Raw genomic sequence first — 20,471 nt, forward strand, 5'->3', positions numbered from 1 at the left:
AAATGAAAATTCTGTTGCATTGTTGTCAACAGAGGCTCAGAGAGCTCTCAGATTTGACCAAAAACATCTTAATTTGTGTTCTGAAGATTAACGAAGGTCCCACGGTTTTGGAACGTCATGAGGGTGAGTAATTAATGACAAAAACGTCCTTTTTGAAGTTGAACTCTTTAAAAACATAAAAATAAGATGTGAATTCAAAGAATAAAATAATTATACTAAGAGGGCAGGCTATGTTTTTATAACTGATTTATGGTGCAAAAGCATTATATAGACTATAGATTATAATTTATATAATTCGCATTATAAAAAATAAAAATCTTAAAGCTATAGTGCGTACTTTTCGGATCATGAAATACTTCATGCTTATTTGCTCATTATTGGTTCAACGTGGCAGGGGCGGGGCTATCTGTTTGCAAGAACAATGGAAGACGGGGAGTTTTCAAGAAACTTGTTTGACAACAGCTATTATTTTTGCAGTTCCGGTTACTGACGCTTGTTTTGCAGAAATTACACACTTTACCTTTAAACAAATCAAGAAAAAAGAGATGCAGTAGCGCTTTATTGCTGTTCTCACCCGCGGAATACAACGCGCCCTCTAGCGGGGCAATTCTCTAACTGCAGCAGCCATGTGGAGAGACTTCTGGGATGCTGGCGGATTATAAGGCGGGGATTCCAGTGACCCAGGTATTGGTCCAGTGCTCGAGGGTCGTCTATAAGCCTGCCGTTATCTCTTCACTATAATAACACATCAGCTTTAACTGGCATCTCTTCTTGTCCGAGTATTTATTGGCTCTCTCGGCGCCGCAGGCTGCAGTGGGGCGACTCTTGTGACGGAAGTCAGACACTTAAAGTAGCTTTTATCCTTTTTTTGTGGTTATTGTTGGTGCTGATTTTCTCTTAACGTGAGACACGATGCGAATTCGGACAGGAATCGCCTTGATTTTTCTCGCAGCTTTTGCATTTGTTGCAGCTGAGGACGGAGATAGCAAAGAAAGCGTGATCGAGCAGTTGGTTGTGGACACGTTGGTAAGCTGGGTCAAGTTTTTTTATTTTTATGAATGACTAGAGTGACTATTGATACAGGAGTCCACGAAGCGGCTCGCTGCATTCGTGTTTTGATGATAGATGCACATGTATCAATTCAAAATGCATATTCTCAGTGTTGCATCGTTTTTAATACAGTCGATGGTCTGTGCATTTCATTTCCTTACGATGTCCACTCTGTTATATTTCCTCAATATTGTGTTTTTGACCATTTTAGGTGAAGCCAGAGACATGCACGATTACATCCGAGATGGGAGACACGCTTCAAATCCATTACACGGTAATAAACACAACGCGTTGCGCCTTTAGACCCTATTATGCTGAAAAACGAGGCACATCCCAAAGAAATCTCTTGGTATGATTGACTTAAAATGCGTCAAAATGGACTCTTGGGGGGTATTTGCTCATTAAATCGTTCAGTGATGTGGCAGACTCAAGCTGACATCTGGACTCGCCATATCTGACAGAAACTGGAGTTGTAATGCATTACGTGAGAGAGATGAACACGATAACACATTCCTCTTTAGTTCATACAGAACAGAAGCTAATCTTGGAGACATCTTTTTGTTTCGAAATGCAGTTATTTTTTAATAGTATTTTAGTTTTAAGCGGAACCAAATGTTGTGGAGGAGGCGGAGCAACACGTCAGCAGTTGAGTCAGTCAGAGCGAGCGAGCGCGCGCGCGGAACATATAAGAGGAGGCCTTGAATAGTTCTTAGATTAGGTCACTGCATCAAAGTATTTTCTAAAAATAAAAAGTACAATTTTAAAAATAATTGTAATTTATTTAACACATGATTACATATTTTGACAACTTGTAATTAAAACTATGTAGATATTAAAAAACAAACAAAAATAAAATGACAAAAACACAACTAAATTACTAGAATTTAAAATGACAAAACATTACAGAATAGCTCACTTTAAAACCAAAAATATAAAAACGTATAATGAAATATTTTAATAAATCTATAAATTTATATTAAATATACTATAATAACACTATATACAGTACACACACACACACACACACACACACACACACATATATATATATGTATGTGTATGTATATATATATATATATATATATATATATATATATATATCAGATAATGTTTAAACTGTAGACATACTTTCTCAAATCTTTTTAATTTTATTAATAATTTATGATTAATTAAATATTCTATTAAATATTTACTACCATTTAAATGTCATACACATATACACAAATATTGTTTTGGTCAACAGGAATTGTAAATAATAAAATGTTTTAAAATTTCAGCATGTAAAACACCTGGTGAAACATGCCCCAACCCGATTATTAAAATATGCCGCCTTTATATTTTGTCTTTGTATAACACTAGTGCTTCCAAAACCTTTAAAAGTCAATCCACAATTCTAGCATCCTGGCAGTGATTTCATTACATTTTATCAATTAAGTTCTAGATGTATTTACAACAAATAATTCGTTGTGTCTATGTAAAAATGAATGCAACTGACCTTCAACACCATTTCTCCTTTCCTGCACAGGGTCGACTGATGGATGGGAAGGTGATTGACACCTCTCTGTCTCGTGAGCCTCTGGTCGTAGAGTTGGGCAAGAGGTCTGTCATCACAGGTATGAGGCTCCACCTCTGCAGTCCATCCCCAAATAATATGTTATATTCATAACAACAGAACTTTTTTAGAGAAAGACTGTTATGATAACTAAGGTCATGTTTTTTTTTGCAATCCATGGAATAAACAGAAATGATTTGCTGTTTCCACAATTGCGCATATCTATAAAACACATTATTTTGCTTGGCAGGCCTAGAGCAAGCCCTGGTGGGATTGTGTGAAGGGTAAGTTGAAGTCAACGCCTGCATGTCACTTGGCTATGCATGTAGGCAGAGACGGTAAAAGTACAGCGATTGAATTATGTTGAAGAACACTTCAAGAAAAGGTCTGAATCACCCACTTTAGAGTCCGTTTTCAGTCTTTTCTGGCACTGTTTTTGCACAGACAAAAAATCAAAGCCACGATTCCAGCTCATCTCGCGTATGGAAAGAGAGGATACCCTCCAACCATTCCAGGTAGCACGGCCATACATTTAAAGTGGCTTTAAGCTGGTAATAATGATTATTTATTTGAACGGTTAAATGGATAATTCACCTCAAATAATGAATATTCTTTCATCGTTTGCTCACATTCATGTTGTTCAGGCTGTATGACTTTCTATCTTATATAGAACATGAAAACAGATATTTGAAAGAATTTTGTTAGGCAAGCAGTTTCTGTTTCCATTAACTTACATTGTATGGACAGAAATGGGAGCTAAAACTATTCGGTTATCAGTATCTATCAGAATATCTCCTTTCATGCTCCACAGAAGATAGAAAGTCAAACAGGTTCTGGGGGTCTCTCCCTTTAAATCCTGTTGTTTCCTCACAGGGGACAGCACACTTGAGTTTGAGGTGGAGGTGATCTCTCTGTCCCAGCAAACGCCGTGGCAGAAGCTAGTTAATGACATCTTGCCTCTTCTGTGCTTGGCGCTGGTTCCCACTTTACTGGGTTTAGTGGGTCTCTACCTCTACAACAAAGCACATGCACAACCTCAAGGCAAGAAGAAGAACAAAGACAAGAAAAGCAAGAAGAAATAAGTTTTAAAGCCAAAAAGAATAAAATATTTAAATAAGAAATGCTTCAATTGGTGCTTTCATTTTTTGTATCTTATTTGAGGGCATTTAAACAGTCAATTAAAACTCTCCTATGGAAGTCATTGAGCAGATACATTTATCTGGATCCACTTACAATGTTCCTTAGTTTGTACAGTGACCCCAAAAAGTATTTCTATAGGTATGTTAAGGAGAATTTCAAAGCATACAAGAATGTATAATTTGGGGATTTTGTAATTTATGCACACACTGTTTAGCCTAAACATTCTGCCTCAGAAATCTCTGATATATTATTCATTACCTGTTTCAATTAAATATACTCTACAATTCAAAATTTGGGAAGATTTCTTTTATATTCCCCAAGGCTGAAAAATATCATAAATCTGTGAAATATTATTACCATTTAAAAGAACAGATTTCTGAGTGAAATCAGCTAAATATTTTAAACCACGTGTATTAATGTTTATGGGCTAAAATGTCTGCAGCATTGAGTATGAAATGCAACTCATCCCAATCAGTCATTTTTGTCTTTACTCCTTGATTAAAAATTAACCAGAGTTAGAGATGAATTGCCTTTATTGTATAATTGCTTTATTACTGATGTTAAAGACATTTGTGGAGAGAATTCATCTATACTGCCTCGGCTTAAAGTCCCTCATGCAAATTTGTGATTAGGGTCTTTATCAATCGTGTCATGTCAATGTGAGTGAAAGCAGAAAGATAACATTCACTCCAGGTCAGTATTTGATAAGGAGTTTGAAAAATGCAGACAAACCTTGCAGCAAATCAATATTTGAATTTCAAAACACAGAATTACTGCTATTGTTGTTCATTAACATACTTAAATTTGCTGTTTAGTATTTCTGCTTTAGAATATTGGAAAACAGGATACAATGGTTATAGAACGCTTTAAAAACTACATATAAATTATGGAATTTTTTGGAATCTTCAATGATTTGGCGCCATCTTTAGGCAATGAAAGGACATTAAAAACCTTACTTTTTTCTATAGAACTGTCGCAACTGGATATAGCCTACATAAGCTGTGAAGAAAGTGTGCTAAAATCAAAATCACTGAGATCATTGCATTAAATCATTGCATTGCATTAAACAGACTAAATGTTTTAATTTTAATTGCAACCAGAAACACTTCTGCATTACACAATGCAATCTATTCCCTAAAACTGTTTGTGCACAATATTTGCTGCTTCTTGGACCACATAGCGCTTCTGATCGCGTCTCTCAGTGGCAGCGGTGTCCTGAAGAGAAGGAGACAACACCACCAGAAGCTTCTGTTGCCGAAAACTCTCATCAGAAACCGAAACTTCATCCAGATACTGCTTCAGATAGAGCCTCAGTCGTTCATTTTCCTGTAACAGGAGCGTTTTCTCTCGCTTCAGACACAAATGTTCAAGCTGAACCTTGTTGTACCGTTGCCAGAACTTCTCAAGAGGCAAATAGTCAAGCGTTAGCTGGGGACAGAGAACAGGACAAGTCAAAAGTCAATAACTGGCATTAATAGTTAACAGTGTCATTTATATCTAAGTGAAACTTGATATCAATTGAGAAAATTATGTTTTTTTATCTGAAATTCATGGGGTTGTGAAAAGCCACAATGCAAGTTCTGAATCTGAAGCACTACTGAGTGTGTTTTGAATAAGCTTGAGCTCTGTGCTCATTACCTGAGCAAGTTTCTCAGTCGGCGGCTCCATGGCATTGGCTCTCTCCTTTTTCAGCTCTTCTTCACTCAGTGAGGATGTGTAGAAGGGCAGAACCTTCTCATACTCCGTCTCCATCTTACTACACATCTCAGAGAGACGAATCAACCTTTCCCCCTATGAAAGAGAGCGAAATATGATCTCTACTCCAGATCCAACACTACTCCCAATAAATATTTACAATGCATCCCTGTCTTCTCATGATACAAGAAGCAGTTTCTCCCAGTTTAAGAACTTGAAGGATTTACCTAGACAACCAGTCTTATTTCATGCTTCATCATGTTTTGTGCACAACCCTCTTTTATTTACCCCCTCAGTTATTGTATGGCATGACCAATTTGCTATAAGCATTGCAGCGACCTTATACTTTGAACATGAAAAAACTATGAATACATTCTCTTTCATGGAATGTTTGAGTTTTTGAAGGAGATTTTTGTAACTGATATAATTTTTCTCTTGAGAATACTGGAAAAATATATTATATTATATTATATGGACAAGTCACACTTGTATATTTTTAGCAATAGCCAACAATACATTGTGGTTCAAAATGATTTTTTTTTGTTGGCAAAAATCATTAGGATATGTTCCATGAAGATATTTTGTACATTTCTAACCGAAAATATATCAAAACTTAATTACTGATTAATAATATGCATTGCTGTGGACTTCATTTGAAAATTTTAAAGGAAATTTTTTTGCACCCTCAGATTCCAGATTTTCAAATATTGTCCTATCCTAACAAACCATACATCAATGGAAAGCTTATTTAAGCTTTTTTATTCTGGATAAATCTCAATTTCAGCTTATCACTCATTATCACTCATCACTGGTTCTGTGGTCCAGGGTCACATATGATATGATATTACATAGGAGAATGGATGAATTGTAAATTATGTTATGATCAATTTAATATACTTGATGATTGAATTAAAATATATTTTAATAATAATAATAATAAATGTAATTCTATTCTTTAATTCTACTCCTTTTCTGTGAGGTTTTGATGCCTCACTTGAAACATGTACAAGAAATAAGATGAATGGAAAGATTCATAAAAATATTTAGCAATCTAAAACAGCATTCTAATTCCTTACTGTATGGCATTACTTGAAGGGACAAAGCAGATGTTTGAAAAATAAAGAACAGTTTGATGTTGATGGTTGTGGAAATATTTTGTGAAAAACGTGGATGCATAAATGTACCATGGCTACAATCTCTTGCAGTTTTTTAGTAGCATCGCTGCTTTGAATGGTAAGTTTGGTGAGCTGCTTTCTCCGGATGGCTTGGCCCTCAGCGAGGTGGACTCTGAAATGTTGAACTTTCTGGGCGAGCTCTTCACGGCCTGAATGAAGCTGCTGAGCTGTTACTCCGCTTTGACTGGAGCTCAGCTGACAGCGCAGAGCAGAGATAGACTCCTGCAAATGTTTCAACACATTTTTCACATTTTAAATGGCAATAAAATCATCAAACCTGTGAAACAACACAATTGGAAGTATAGGGAAAAATGCTTCTTCAAAGTAGTCAGCTACTTTGTTTCAGACCTGCAGCTTCTGAATGTGCTTTTTATGCGTGTCAATCTCTTTAGCACTTTGTCCATCCTTGATCTGCAGAGACTCAGTTGCGATGAATCTGTCTTTAGTGGTCTCATTGTAGTGGTGTAAAACCTGCTGAAGTTCCCGCCACAGTTTTTCCACCACCCCTTCCATCTGATCTTTCACTGATTGCTTATCCTCTTTGTTCTGCAGAAACAAAACCAACATCATTGTATGATATTAAACCCATAAAAATGTGTCTTGGTTTGTTAAATATTATACAGATTCTGTATAATATTAGTATTTTTGAGGACTTCATTTGAAAATTTTAAAGGCATATAAATGTATATAAATATATATATATACATATGTACACACACATTTTTGTAATCTGCATTTTTATAATCCATTAGGTTAATGCAATTAGGCACTTAACTCTTATTCTATATATATATACTTGTATATATATATATATATATATATATATATATATATATATATATATATATATATATATATATATATATATATAAAACTTTTCTTTTTCTTCTTTTCTGTGTTTCTCCTCTGTTCCATCTTTTTTAATAATCTAGTTTTTACTAAAGCTATGAATATTGTTTGCACTGTGACAATTTTTTTTGCAAATCTGCAATTTCATCTGGCAAATTAATTAACGTAAACATAATGAAACCAGTACCTGTTTTTTTATTTGATTGCGAGTGCTCTCGTAGTCACGTCTAGCCTCATTGTCAAGATCAGCATAATGCTTTTCCAAGGAAAACATCACCTTCTCCAAATACATACTCTCCTGCTGGTGCTCTGAAAGAATTTGCTCTCTGAAACATAAAAGAAATATAGTACAGATGATGCTAGCTTTGTTCATTACTTTGACGTGCATTTTCATGCCCCTAAACAGTTCTTATTAAATTGTATAATATATGAAACTCGGTTGCACTTTATTTTACAGTACGTGTACTAACATGTACTTATAGTGTACTTACAGTGTATTTCATCTAAGAAAGTTCTGGTAATACAAGGTAACTACATGGGGTAGGGTTAGGTTTAGGGGTAGGTTCAGGGTTAGTACCTAGTTATTACATAGTTATTGTAATTACTATAATAAGTACATAGTATGTACATGAGGAACAGGACTGTAAAATAAAGTGCTACCAAACTGAAACTCTTTAAAAAAATATTCTTATATAACAAAGGGACAGTTCCCCCAAAATTTACAATTTGCTTAAAATGTACCCTCAGGCCACTCAAGAAGTAGATTAGTTTATTTTTTCATCAGAACAGATTTTTAGCATTACATCTCTTCTTCACCAATGGATCCTCTTCAGTGAATGGGTGCCGTCAGAATGAGAGTACAAAAAACATTACAATAATCCACAAGTAAGTTACTTCACAAGCTGTGTGTTTGTAAGAAACAAAGCCATCAAGAAGTTTTTAACTTCCAAACCAGTGAAAAAGTCATCTTGTCTGAATCAGGGGAGAAATATGCATACCTTTTCACTGGAAGAAGTGTTATCATAGATTATGGACTTATATTTTAGCCGGAAGCAATGGTTTAAAAGTAAAAACTTTAATGATGGATTTCTTTCTTACAAACACTAATTGTTTCATTTCACAATACGTTAACTGAAGGACTAGAGTTGTGTGGATTGCTTGTAGATTATTTTGATGTTTTTATCAGCTGTTTGGACTCTCATTCTGACGGCACCCATTTACTGCAGAGGATCAATTGGTTGAGAAAGTTATGTAATGGTAAATTTCTCCAGATCTGTTCTGATGCCACATTTTTTATTAACAAAATTACAACCAAAAATATGTTCATTTTCTACAGTTCAGCACAAAAAGAATTACCCAACCGATGTTGTCAGGAACTGGGAAACAGACTACATTCAAAATGTTTGTGTGTGTATACGTACCTCTCAGTATTATACTCTGAACCAAGTTCTTCTAGATTTGTGGTGAAGTTCAGCTGTAGTTCTGCCAGCCGACTCCTATGAAGCTCTAACAGATAGTCCAGGTTCTGCAGATGAGAACTGCGTGCCAGCTCTGACTGCTGCTCCCTCTCAGACAGATCAACCACCAAACTCTGTTTAAAACACACACACACAAGCTTGCTGCTTCCATCCTCTCGTAAAAGTTATAGCATCCCGATCTTCCTATAAGTTAGAAGCGACAGTCTAGTCTATATTACATACATTAAAGCTTTGTGAACACATTATATTTTCTTAAATGATGTTGTCACCTTAATGATGTTGTCTTTGTAGTCCAGGACTCTCTCAAAGTTCTGGCTGAGCACTGACATGTCATTGCGTAGCTCTGCTGTCTTGGTCTGTGTTAAAACAGAGCGCCATAGCTGCCGCAGCTTATGGAGATTCAGTACGCTGTTTCTCTCCTCTTTCTGCAGTTTATCCTAAAAAACAAATCATATGTCAGTGCAGAAATCACTCGCCTCACAGTTTATATATATATATATATATATATATATATATATATATATATATATATATATATAATAACAGTTCTGGATTCACCAGAAATAATGAACACATATAGAGTAAAATAAATAAATACTCAAATAAATTTTGTTGAAATGATGCATAAATATTTATGCATAGATAAAGTTATGCATAAAATTTAATTTACAAAATGATTTTATGACAAACAAAATTTTTACATTTCTAAACTATTTTTGTCACCCCGTGTATGTTTTATATGTTATAAGTCACCTTGAGGAAGTGTGTGAGCATGTCCTCTTTTCTCTTGGCCGTCTCGTCCTCAGCTTGAGCCTTCTGCTGCATGTACAGAAGCCTCTCCTCTTCTGTCATCCCCACCAGTTTCCCGCCTCCTTTCTTCCCTGCTTTTTTAGGCATGCTTGCTGTATTTCTGGGATCACAGATGGAAAAGAGAAGATGCATTTCATAACTACACAAAAAAACACACTTGCTAAATCCAACAATTTAAGATTACACAATAATATTCCTCAGTTTGGCCATATAGGCACAAAAACATGTAAAGTATTACTAATCTAATACAAACCATCCGTTTGTTTGTGTCTGAGTTTAATCCAGTAGGATTAAACAGTGATTTTAAATGAGGACTTGTATCCTTTCTTCTGAGAGAAAGTTTGTCAAAGACACAAACTGTGCCCCAAATATATAAAAATAGATGGAAAAAATAGCATTTTTAGCAGTGCTATCGTTATTTCACATCGTCTTTACCCTTCGACGTCCACACGCACTGGCTCTGACTGTTGACTGTTTCCTAGCAACCAAAATGAAGGCTTCTGCGCCATTGATACTGCACTGCCATATCGATCCAGTAGAGCGCGTGCATGTTTCACTTCAGAAATTAATTTAGTTTAATAATTAGTTTAATTTAATGACATAAAATAAAAAGCATGGACGATTTTGAACCTTTCATGAAGTCGTTTTGCTCAAGTGGAAAATGTTTATTTTTTTATTTTTTTTATTGATTATTAGTTGACAGATAAAATTATACATGCATAAGGGCATAAAGCATAGACTGTATAAAAACATAAAGGCATTCATGTCAAACTAAAGGTAATGCTAGCTGTTAGCAGCAGAGGGAGCTATAGCTTTAAATGTGCGGATGTTCATAGTGTTGTATTTTAAATAACTTTAATTACAGCAATAATAGGCTTGTTTGTCTTTATGAATGTTTAAAAGCTACCCTGAAAATGGTTTCTGTTTATGTAAATTAACATTACGTTTTTTTGTTATTGAAAATACATAGCCTAATAAAACAGTTGCATTCCTGAAGCTTAATCATTCTGCTATTTGTGATTCTGTATGTTATCTTTGTACTTAGCCTACATAAAACACAAGCTTACAGTAATTACCTATGATCTTTGTAACCTGTTGTCACTGCTGATTATAGATAAAAATAGACCACTGCTTTTAGTCAGTTGACTGACATGCAAAATTTAACATGCATTAAACTGACTGCATTTTATGTTAATGTGATTAGGCTAATATTGTTTTGGCAACATCTGCCATTTTTTTAACCATAAGACTCACCATAGGCCTCCTGGTACAATTAGATTTTTCAGTTGTTTTGCTTTTAAAATTTTGCATTTTCTTGCTGTCTGCTAAAAAGCCCTGCCAGGATTATTGATGCGTTCAGTTTCTGAACTGTTGAGTTCACATGGATTACACGCGGGCCAGATCTGGGCCAACACTATATTGCTGTCTGGGATATGTTACATTTCTCAATAGCTCAGTTTAGTTTTAGTGACTTTAAGTTATTGATTATTGATCTTATGGTATATAAATAAGCACTTAATTGATTAGTATTTTAAATATTTTAGCTGGGGAAAGATTTATTCCTTTCTTCTTTGTGTCTTGTGTTTAGTCAACAAAAGCATGAGAAGTGCAAGTTAACTGATCACATGAACTGGTAAAAAGAAACTTCCCATCTAAATGTGTCTTAGTTGCCTTTGTTATGTATTTTTCTTTCCTTTTCCTTCACGTCCCTCTTAAGGGCTTCTCCTGATCAAAGTTTAGAATCTGTTCCTGGTTGAGAGCTATTATCTGCTTAGCTGATGTTATAGAGCTGCTGTCTCTGGCTTGGATGGCTGTCCTCTTAACAGATTGTTTCACTGTGTGCCATTCTCTTACTTGTCTTCTGTTCTGTGTCATATTGCAGATTTATCAGGTTTTTCATTATTTTGACATCAACAAACAGATATTAGAAGGTGATTGGAATGATTCTACACATTTGGTTATTAGGCTATAATTATACCTCCACATTTGGTATAATTGACCATAAAAACTTAAAGTGAATAAAAAAATGTGCATGTCATAGCATCAGCTCATACCATGTGTTCATACATGCCATGCCTCATTATAAAGAAAAAATCAGTTTAACAGGAAAAGAATGTGAAATGCTACAGTAAAAACACATTACCTTAACATGTACGGTACTCAATTTTACAGCGCTTTAAGAACACCACTTTAAAAGATGCTATACAAAATAAATTTGTTGTCAGTTTTATTGTAGAATTGCAAAAGTATAATTTAAAAAATATGAAGAAAAAAAGGAAATTTGTATGTGAGCATGACAGTACCAAGTATGACTTCATGTATGAATGACCTCACTGTGCTCTGTCTTTATGTTATTATTGGTCGTACCATGTGATCATAGTATGTTATTATCATCACGTTTTACAGTAACATTTGTATTAGCTCTAATAGGCTGGCATATTAACATTAAATCAATCAATAGCATGTACGGTTACTGTAAAATACAGCCAACAAAATGCCATATTTAGTTATATGTAGCCTTTTTAGTTATGCTTGTAACATCATTGTTTTTACAGCAAAGTTCTGCTAACTACACAAGTGCATTTAAAAAATAAAATAAAAATAAAAAAGATTAAAGATTCAACTCTTTAAACATTTATTTATTTATTACAAAATGCAGAGATTTATACAAGTGCACGTGACCTTATAGCACATGAACACCATGGTCCATTCATTTCCTTGATCATATCGCCGCAGCGTACGTCAGATAAGGTTCATGCTGAGCTTTGGTCATTCCTGGTAAAAGCACGTACGATGAAGGAACAGCAGGTCCAGATCCCGGCCAGCCCAGGCAGTTATAGGGCACCATGTGGCCCGGGTTACCCGCAGACGGGTGAGCGTGCGGAGCACCTGCCAGAAGTCCGGGAATCCCGTGAAACGCGGAGAATCCCCCGGGATACCCGAGCATTGAGTAATGTGGGAAAGGTGCAGGGGGTAATTCCGAGATTTTGGAGGTCAGGTCGAGAAACGGATAGGGATTGGTGGACAGTTGGTGACTAAAAAACGCCCGGGTAGCAGCGGCGACAGACGACTTCTCCGCGCTCAGCGAGTCTGTTTTCAGCGGGTCACTGTCACCCGGATTGTACGTCACATTAAAATGATACCTATCTTTTTTGATCAAGTTTTTGGGCTTTCGCCGCGGTCTGTATTTGTAATCCGGGTGTTCTTTCATGTGAACAGCTCTGAGGCGTTTGGCCTCGTCAATAAAAGGTCTTTTTTCGGAGTCTGACAGGAGTTTCCATTCACCTCCGAGGCGTTTGCTGATCTCAGAGTTGTGCATCTTCGGGTTGTCCAATGCCATCTTCCGTCTCTGGGCTCTCGACCACACCATGAAAGCGTTCATGGGGCGTTTAACATGGTCCATAGGCTTTGCCATTTTTGAAGCAGTTTCCTCTGCTGCTCCTTTTCGACTTCAGTCCGCCGGAAAGCAGCCCAAAGTTCCTTTGACGCACAGTTCAGTCAGACCTGGCCGGGTTACCTTTGTAACATGGCACCAATTCTGAATCTGCGCCTAGAAATACGTTTTGACTCTTTGACAAATTTATGTAACTTGCAAAAATCAGATATTTGTCTCTTAAAACAAGTTCCAATGGTTTGAGTTGTTATCCATGGAGGCACGATGTGTGAGTGAGTCTCTGTAGTGATCTGGGGTTAAATGTTCATCACTGCTTGTATTTGTGCCGCCTGCGCTGAGTTATGAATGAAGTGGGCGTGTCCTTTCGTCCTGAGACCAATGACGTGAGTGTGGGTGTGTCCTGTGAAATCTAAAAACACTATGAGCAGCAGCACTGTGGGACAGTTTTGCATTTCTTTCACTGGCAGAAGGCTAGTTCAATGACAATATTACATTTTAAAATCTTTAACAGACAATTCATTAAATGCAAATTCAGATGCAAATTGTTATGGCATTAAACTTTGAAAAGTTGGAGACGCCTACTCATTAGTCATCTATCTATCTATCTATCTATCTATCTATCTATCTATCTATCTATCTATCTATCTATCTATCTATCTATCTATCTATCTATCTAATAAATCCTCAACAGAGAAGAAGCTGTCACTTTTGTTTTAGTAACTCAGTGTTTAACCAATAGGCCGCTTTCATTCCATTTCCCACAGATACTGTCGTTGTAAGACACCCCGACAAGTTCAGTTAACCTGTTCAGTGTGTTTCTCTGTTACTATATGATTATAATGCAATCTTTTGAATGGATTTCAATATAAGAGGGTTGCTGGAGAAAGGAAGTGATTATTAAGAAATCCTACACTGTTTTGTTTCTTTTAATGGTGTCTCTTTGCATAAACTTAAATCTCCATTATCAGCTTGGAACCATGGAAATTTATGTTTTAAACAGTCAGGCTCTATACCCAAGCCCAAATGCAACTGCACTGTAAGAACAGTATTCTGTATAATTTTTTTTTACCGTGTATATTAATTGTCAACCTGTACTACATTTCCCATAATGAACAGCATGCAACACAGCACATTGCAGACATTACTGTATCCCACAGTGCAAACCACTCAACCTGCCATTTTCAGTGTGACAAATAAATGAAGTATTGCCAACAAAGTTTAGCTCACTCTTACACTTTAAACCATTGCTTGATTGGGACAATAAATGAACAATAATTCCTATACCATGTTTTCATTGTCAGGAAGTGATAAGATTCTTTTGTAATTGCTTTTATGGAGCGGTCCCACCCTGAGAACTGGAAGGTGTCAGTCATGAGTCAGGACCACACCAGAACAATGTCCTCGGGAGTAATTATAGGAACAAATGACTCTTAAAACCGGCTCTGTGTTTAGCCTTCCCTTTATTCTCCTGAAAACATCTCGCAACGCATCTTGGATTTGCATGAGTGCTCTCGGGTATCTCTCAAAGAGGAGCTTATTTAGCAGAAAGGAAAAGAAAGTCCTTTGAAGAGAGCGGAAGAAAAGAACAATGCGTTAAAAGGAGAAATCCTTTAATTTTCAGCTGGAAGAAGGACCATTGTACGTTCAGCTCTGCCCTGCCTTCAGTACTTTATCTCCACTGCGCTTTGACAGAAACACCAAAGCTTTTAGTGCTTTTAACATTTGTGTTCTAGAGAGCAAATGTGTGTAAGGAATCAGTTCTGCACATTCTTTTGCAACATTGACAAACAAGGACAATTCTACACCAAAAACAAAATGAAGGACTCATACACAACTATTACAAAAGGTGAAAATAACAAGATAATACAATACATTAAATTGATAATTCCATTAAAAAAAATGACAATTCTGTTACAGTTTACTCACCCACATGCCATTCCAAACCTGAATGGGTTTTTCTTCTGCTGAACACAAAATAAGCTATTTTGAAGAATGTTGGTAACCGAACGGTTAATGGCACCCATAGACTTCCATAGTAGTGTTTTTTGTATTATGGAAGTCAATGTTTGGCTATCGTCTTTTGTGTTTAACAGCTGAAGAAAACTCATACAGGTTTGAAACAACTTGAAGGTGAGTAAATGATGACAGAATATCATTTTGGGGTAAACTATCCCTTTAAGAGCTGGGGTGTAAACTTTTGAACAAAGATGATGATGTGCACCTCCAACAGGTAACAGTTTGACACTTCTTCTAATCTGATAAAAGATAAAGCAGTCTGCAGTTCTGCTTTACATTTCTGTTTGATGGTGACAGAAAACGAAATAACCTTAAATGAAGTGAAAACATGGAAATAATCAAATAATTAAAGAGAATAATCATAGATATTAATTAAAATGAACTTTTTAAAGCAGGTATGAAATTTGACTAAGCTCAGTAAACTTATCTCTATGATAGAGACAATGCTAACTGGGAATAGGATGAGCCAAAACAGGAAATTAGAAAGACTGACACATTAATTAAAGGGGAAGACACATATACAGACAGGCACATCATACACACTTGAACATTTTGTGTGATTCTACATATAAAACTTATATAATACTTTGCATATCTGAAACAACTGCAGCAGCAGAAGTCATTTAACCTAACTGACAAAACATCACAATATTAATAACTCAATACAGGTAATGCATTCATGAAAAAATCTATAATTTTCTTTGTCCATAAGGCCTATAAATCTTCAAAAATGTAAAAAAAAAAAAAAAAAAAAAAAAAAAAGGGAAAAAAGATGAAGCCTTGTCAAGCTAGTAGTAACAAAATATGCTTTTCTAGTAAGAATTAAATAAAAAAATTTTATTCTTCTTTACATTTCAATTCAAATTTCAGTTCTGCAATGGACTTGGAATGGACTTGGAATTCTGAATTCTGGATGGCGCACAACAGTAATGTTCCAAGAACCGGTCATGAAACATTAAAACAAGTCCCACTGCCCATGAAATAAGTCTATCATTCTGATGAATTCCTCTAAAACATACAGTGTCCTTCAAGACGGATGACATGCAGTATCTACCACAACGTGCGGCCACCCAGTACCATTGCAGGGGTCCCGAGTCTTTTGACCTGCTCCAGCGTCCAGCACACAGGCCTCCCACGAGGAACCCAGAATCCAGCTGACATCACAAGCTGTTTTGTTGGCTGTCTTTTGTAGGATGTAATGAATCCAGTGAATGTGAAAGGAGATAAAGGACAGCTCCAGTGAGAGTGAAGGATGGTCACACTGTGTGGCTAATGTTCTGAAGGCTTTCATTGCGGAGAATGGGAACAATGGGAGCAAATGGCAGGACAATGAGCAGTGTTTTTGTCCACTCAATTTGTCTGAGGTCCTTCAACCTAATCACATTCACTCAGAGTCATTTGAAGGTTTTGTTCGAAAGAGAAACTGCTGAGAGTTTGGGCCCATGAACAAAAGGACAGAAAGGGGAAGAATCCTCATCTATCACCATGACAGCTGGAGTTTAAGACAGGGATTTGGGTCCGAAGAAAACACGGGATGAATAGAGAGGATTGGAGAGAAAAGCCAACGTTTATTCTCTCAAAAAGTCATCGGACATGCTCGACCATCACGAATTGTTGTTGAAGTTCTTTGTTAACGAGACTATGAAACCTTGAAAAAGTTTTTGGAGGTTAAGTTTATACAACTGATGACAAACTGTTTTATAATTTGCTTTGTAAATACACTGGAAAAAACATTTTTTTGAAACAAATTTCATTCAGAAATTGTATTTACAAAAAGAATGCAAAAAAGAAAAAAGAAAAACATTATCCAATAATCTGTTTTATTTTTAATCATTTGCTACATTGTACATTTCAATACATATTTGTCAAAGGGTCCGGAGAAAATGAGTTTTAATTGTGGTAGTGTCTCTTTTAATAGAAAATAATTCAAGTAATCAAATTTTAAACTTCAAATTGTCTGAATTTTGAGTTATGAGATATCTCAGAATTCTGACTTTTTACACGCATTTCTGACTTTTTTTCTCAAAATTGCAAGATATAAACAGAATTATGAGATAAAAACATGCAATTATGAGATAAAAAACATGCAATTCTGAGATGAAAACTCAGAATTGCAAGATGTAACCTCAGAATGACAAGGTATACTCAGACAACCCAATTCCGAGTTTACATCTCACAATTTTGAGGTTATATCTTGCAATTCTCTTTATATCCCACAAGTCCTATAGAGAAAAATTCTGAATTGTGAGAAAGATGAAGACTTTCATAGGGTTGGCACTTTAACACAAATGCAATTTTACAAAGTTGAAGAATGAGTCTAAACTATATTTTAGGTAATAAACAACAGAAAATAACAGATGCTGTCAGTAGAACTTGTTTTGAACTGGGAACATTCTTTAAGCGTGCAATCAGTTATCAGTCTTCATTGTGAGCGCAGACTGCAGTGATCCAAAGGAGAAACAAACAGCTGCTTTCTGTGTCACACTGATTTCTAAAGGCATGGTCACCTTCATCAGAACATTGTGCAGCTTTGCAACTGATATTTGAAGACCATGCCATAAAGCAAAAAATGGGGGTGGTAGCATGACAAAAGCTTCTCTCCCTGTTCCTTTAAAGCGATTTGCCCCAGAAAAGCAATTTCTGTCAGAAGGTTTTTGTTTTGTTTTGTCTGAATTTAATCACATTAGAATTCAAAATCCAAAATCAAAACAGTATTCTGGTGCCAATGTGCATTATATTTATGTAAAAAAAAAAAAAAAAAATCTGACCTGAATCGGAATTCTGAATTTAATTTCTTGCAAATGTGTTTTCTTCTTCCACAGAAAAAAAAAAAAAAAAAAATATATATATATATATATATAAATGTTTAATTCTTTTAATTTTTATGTTCATAACTGACAACTAAGAAAAAATAACAAAATCAGTATCTCAGAAAATTAGAATATTGTGAAAAGGTTCAATATTGAAGACACCTGGTGCCACACTTTAATCAGTTAATTAACTTAAAACACTCGCAAAGGACTTTAAATGGTCTCTCAGTCTAGTTCTGTAGGCTACACAATCATGGGGAAGACTGCTGACTTGACAGTCGTCCAAAAGAAATCCATTGACACCTTGCACAAGGAGGGCAAGATACAAACAGTGTTTGTATCTTGCCCTCGGACAGTGTTTTCTCTACTTCCTGTTGGCCTTCTGTAGCAAATCGTAGCTCCGTGTAGCTGTTATTTTATTTTTTCTCTAGAATCTTTATCTTACTATCACTCTCTGTTTTTTTAAAAGTGGTAAAATATAACTTAATTCACACCATATTTCTGATATTATCGATCAATCTTATCAGATTAACTTCGATCGTTCACTTTTATTTTATTTCCGTGAGTGCAGTACACCTGCAAAGCGTTAGCACTCGTTAGCTTGTCATTAGTGTTTTCATTCGAACCTATCGCTGTATTCTTTTCTCCTCTCGCTCCAGTGTTTCACAAGTTCATTAAACAACCGCAGTAAGAAGTTTCATCAAGCACGGTGAGTAATGGCTTCTCCTATCATTGTTTCTTGCACCTCTTGCCACATGTATAGTTTATCTATCTCTGTCGCTGATGAGGGATTCACATGTGATAAATGCAGGGAAATAGTTAGGCTGACAGAGAAGATTTCAGAATTAGAGACACGCATCCAAACTTTAATTGAGTACAGTAAGAATGTTAGGGCTCTAGATACGGCTTTGGATGCGTCTAGCTCAGGGATTCCTGTACATTGTTTGGTTCCGGAAACAGAGCCCTTGCAGCAGGGCAACTGGGTGACGGTGAGGCAGAGTAGTCGTGGGTCAAAACACCGCGCTTCTGTTCCGATCAAAACATTAAACAGGTTCTCCCCACTCAGTGATGCACCCACTGAGAAACCTGATGAAAGTGCTCTAGTTATTGGTGATTCTATTGTACGGAACGTGAATATAGAGACACCAGCAACCATAGTCAAATGTTTACCGGGAGCCAGAGCGCCTGACATCTTGGCAAATTTAAAAGTGCTGGCTAATGCTAAACGTAAATACAGTAAGATTGTTATTCATGCCGGCGCTAATGATGTTCGACTTCGCCAGTCGGAGATCACTAAAAATAACATTAAAGAGGTGTGTGAACTTGCAAGCACGATGTCAGACACTGTAATATGCTCTGGTCCCCTCCCTGCTTACCGTGGTGATGAGATGCATAGCAGATTGTCATCACTCAATGGCTGGATGTCTAAGTGGTGCCCACAGAATAACATAGGTTTCATAGACAATTGGACGAGCTTTTGGGGCAGACCTGACCTGCTTAAAAGAGATGGTCTTCATCCCTCCTGGGGTGGCGCCACTCTTCTCTCTAGAAATTTGGCAAATAGTCTTAGTGTTTATACTTGACTAACTGGGGCCCAGGTCAGGAAGCAGACAGACTGGCTAAACCGACCGTCTGCTAGCTGCCTCCCGTCACAGAGGTCAGTTAATTCTAAGCACATAGAGACTCTTTCACCTAGATATCACACTATAGAGACTGTGTCTGTTCCCCGAACTAGAAAAAACAAAAAACGTCCAAACCAAGTTAAGATTAACAATTTAATTGAGGTTCAACAAATAAAAAACAGAAGCAATATGGATAAACAAATGATAAAGCTTGGCTTATTGAATATCAGATCCCTTTCTACGAAAACACTTTTTGTAAATAATATGATCACTGATCATAATATAGATGTACTCTGTTTGACTGTTTGACCTGGCTAAAACCTGATGATTACATTATTTTAAATGAGTCCACCCCCCAAGATTACTGTTATAAACATGAGCCGCGTCTAAAAGGCAAAGGTGGAGGTGTTGCTTCAATTTATAACAACGTTTTCAGGATCTCTCAGAGAGCAGGCTTCAAGTATAACTCATTTGAAGTAATTGTGCTTCATATAACATTATCCAGAGAAACAAATGTTAATGATAAATCCCCTGTTATGTTTGTACTGGCTACTGTATACAGGCCACCAGGGCACCATACAGACTTTATTAAAGAGTTTGGTGATTTTATATCCGAGTTAGTTCTGGCTGCAGATAAAGTCTTAATAGTTGGTGATTTTAATATCCATGTTGATAATGAAAAAGATGCATTGGGATCAGCATTTATAGACATTCTGAACTCTATTGGGGTTAGACAACACGTTTCAGGACCTACTCATTGTCGAAATCATACTCTAGATTTAATACTGTCACATGGAATTGATGTTGATGGTGTTGAAATTATTCAGCCAAGTGATGATATCTCAGATCATAATTTAGTTTTGTGCAAACTTCATATAGC

General features: G+C 36.2%; 3 protein-coding genes across 4 annotated transcripts; 1 reads left to right on the plus strand and 2 right to left on the minus strand.

Annotated features, from left to right (window-relative positions):
- Positions 1 to 619: 619 nt before the first annotated feature.
- fkbp11 (FKBP prolyl isomerase 11) lies at positions 620 to 3,723 on the plus strand. The gene is made up of 6 exons (XM_059570254.1): positions 620 to 1,026; positions 1,262 to 1,324; positions 2,576 to 2,663; positions 2,853 to 2,886; positions 3,047 to 3,117; positions 3,476 to 3,723. The coding sequence occupies exons 1-6, from the start codon at positions 913 to 915 to the stop codon at positions 3,682 to 3,684; spliced, it is 579 nt and encodes a 192-aa protein (XP_059426237.1). The 5' UTR covers positions 620 to 912; the 3' UTR covers positions 3,685 to 3,723.
- Positions 3,724 to 3,779: 56 nt separating this feature from the next.
- ccdc65 (coiled-coil domain containing 65) lies at positions 3,780 to 10,327 on the minus strand. Of its 2 annotated transcripts, none has more exons than XM_059570255.1 (9): positions 10,185 to 10,327; positions 9,693 to 9,849; positions 9,209 to 9,376; positions 8,883 to 9,052; positions 7,649 to 7,787; positions 6,961 to 7,158; positions 6,622 to 6,834; positions 5,381 to 5,533; positions 3,780 to 5,170 (listed from the first exon to the last, which is right to left on the minus strand). In XM_059570255.1, the coding sequence occupies exons 1-9, from the start codon at positions 10,256 to 10,258 to the stop codon at positions 4,877 to 4,879; spliced, it is 1,566 nt and encodes a 521-aa protein (XP_059426238.1). In that variant the 5' UTR covers positions 10,259 to 10,327; the 3' UTR covers positions 3,780 to 4,876. The 2 variants fall into 2 exon arrangements, with proteins under 2 accessions (XP_059426238.1, XP_059426239.1); XM_059570256.1 differs by lacking the exon at positions 10,185 to 10,327 and adding an exon at positions 10,003 to 10,175.
- A 2,040-nt stretch (positions 10,328 to 12,367) lies between these two features.
- LOC132160616 (transcription factor Sox-21-A-like) lies at positions 12,368 to 13,462 on the minus strand. The gene has a single exon (XM_059570257.1). The coding sequence runs from the start codon at positions 13,162 to 13,164 to the stop codon at positions 12,472 to 12,474; it is 693 nt and encodes a 230-aa protein (XP_059426240.1). The 5' UTR covers positions 13,165 to 13,462; the 3' UTR covers positions 12,368 to 12,471.
- Positions 13,463 to 20,471: the final 7,009 nt, after the last annotated feature.

The sequence above is a fragment of the Carassius carassius genome, chromosome 17, assembly GCF_963082965.1.
Source record: "Carassius carassius chromosome 17, fCarCar2.1, whole genome shotgun sequence".
Classification (NCBI taxonomy): Eukaryota; Metazoa; Chordata; class Actinopteri; order Cypriniformes; family Cyprinidae; genus Carassius; species Carassius carassius.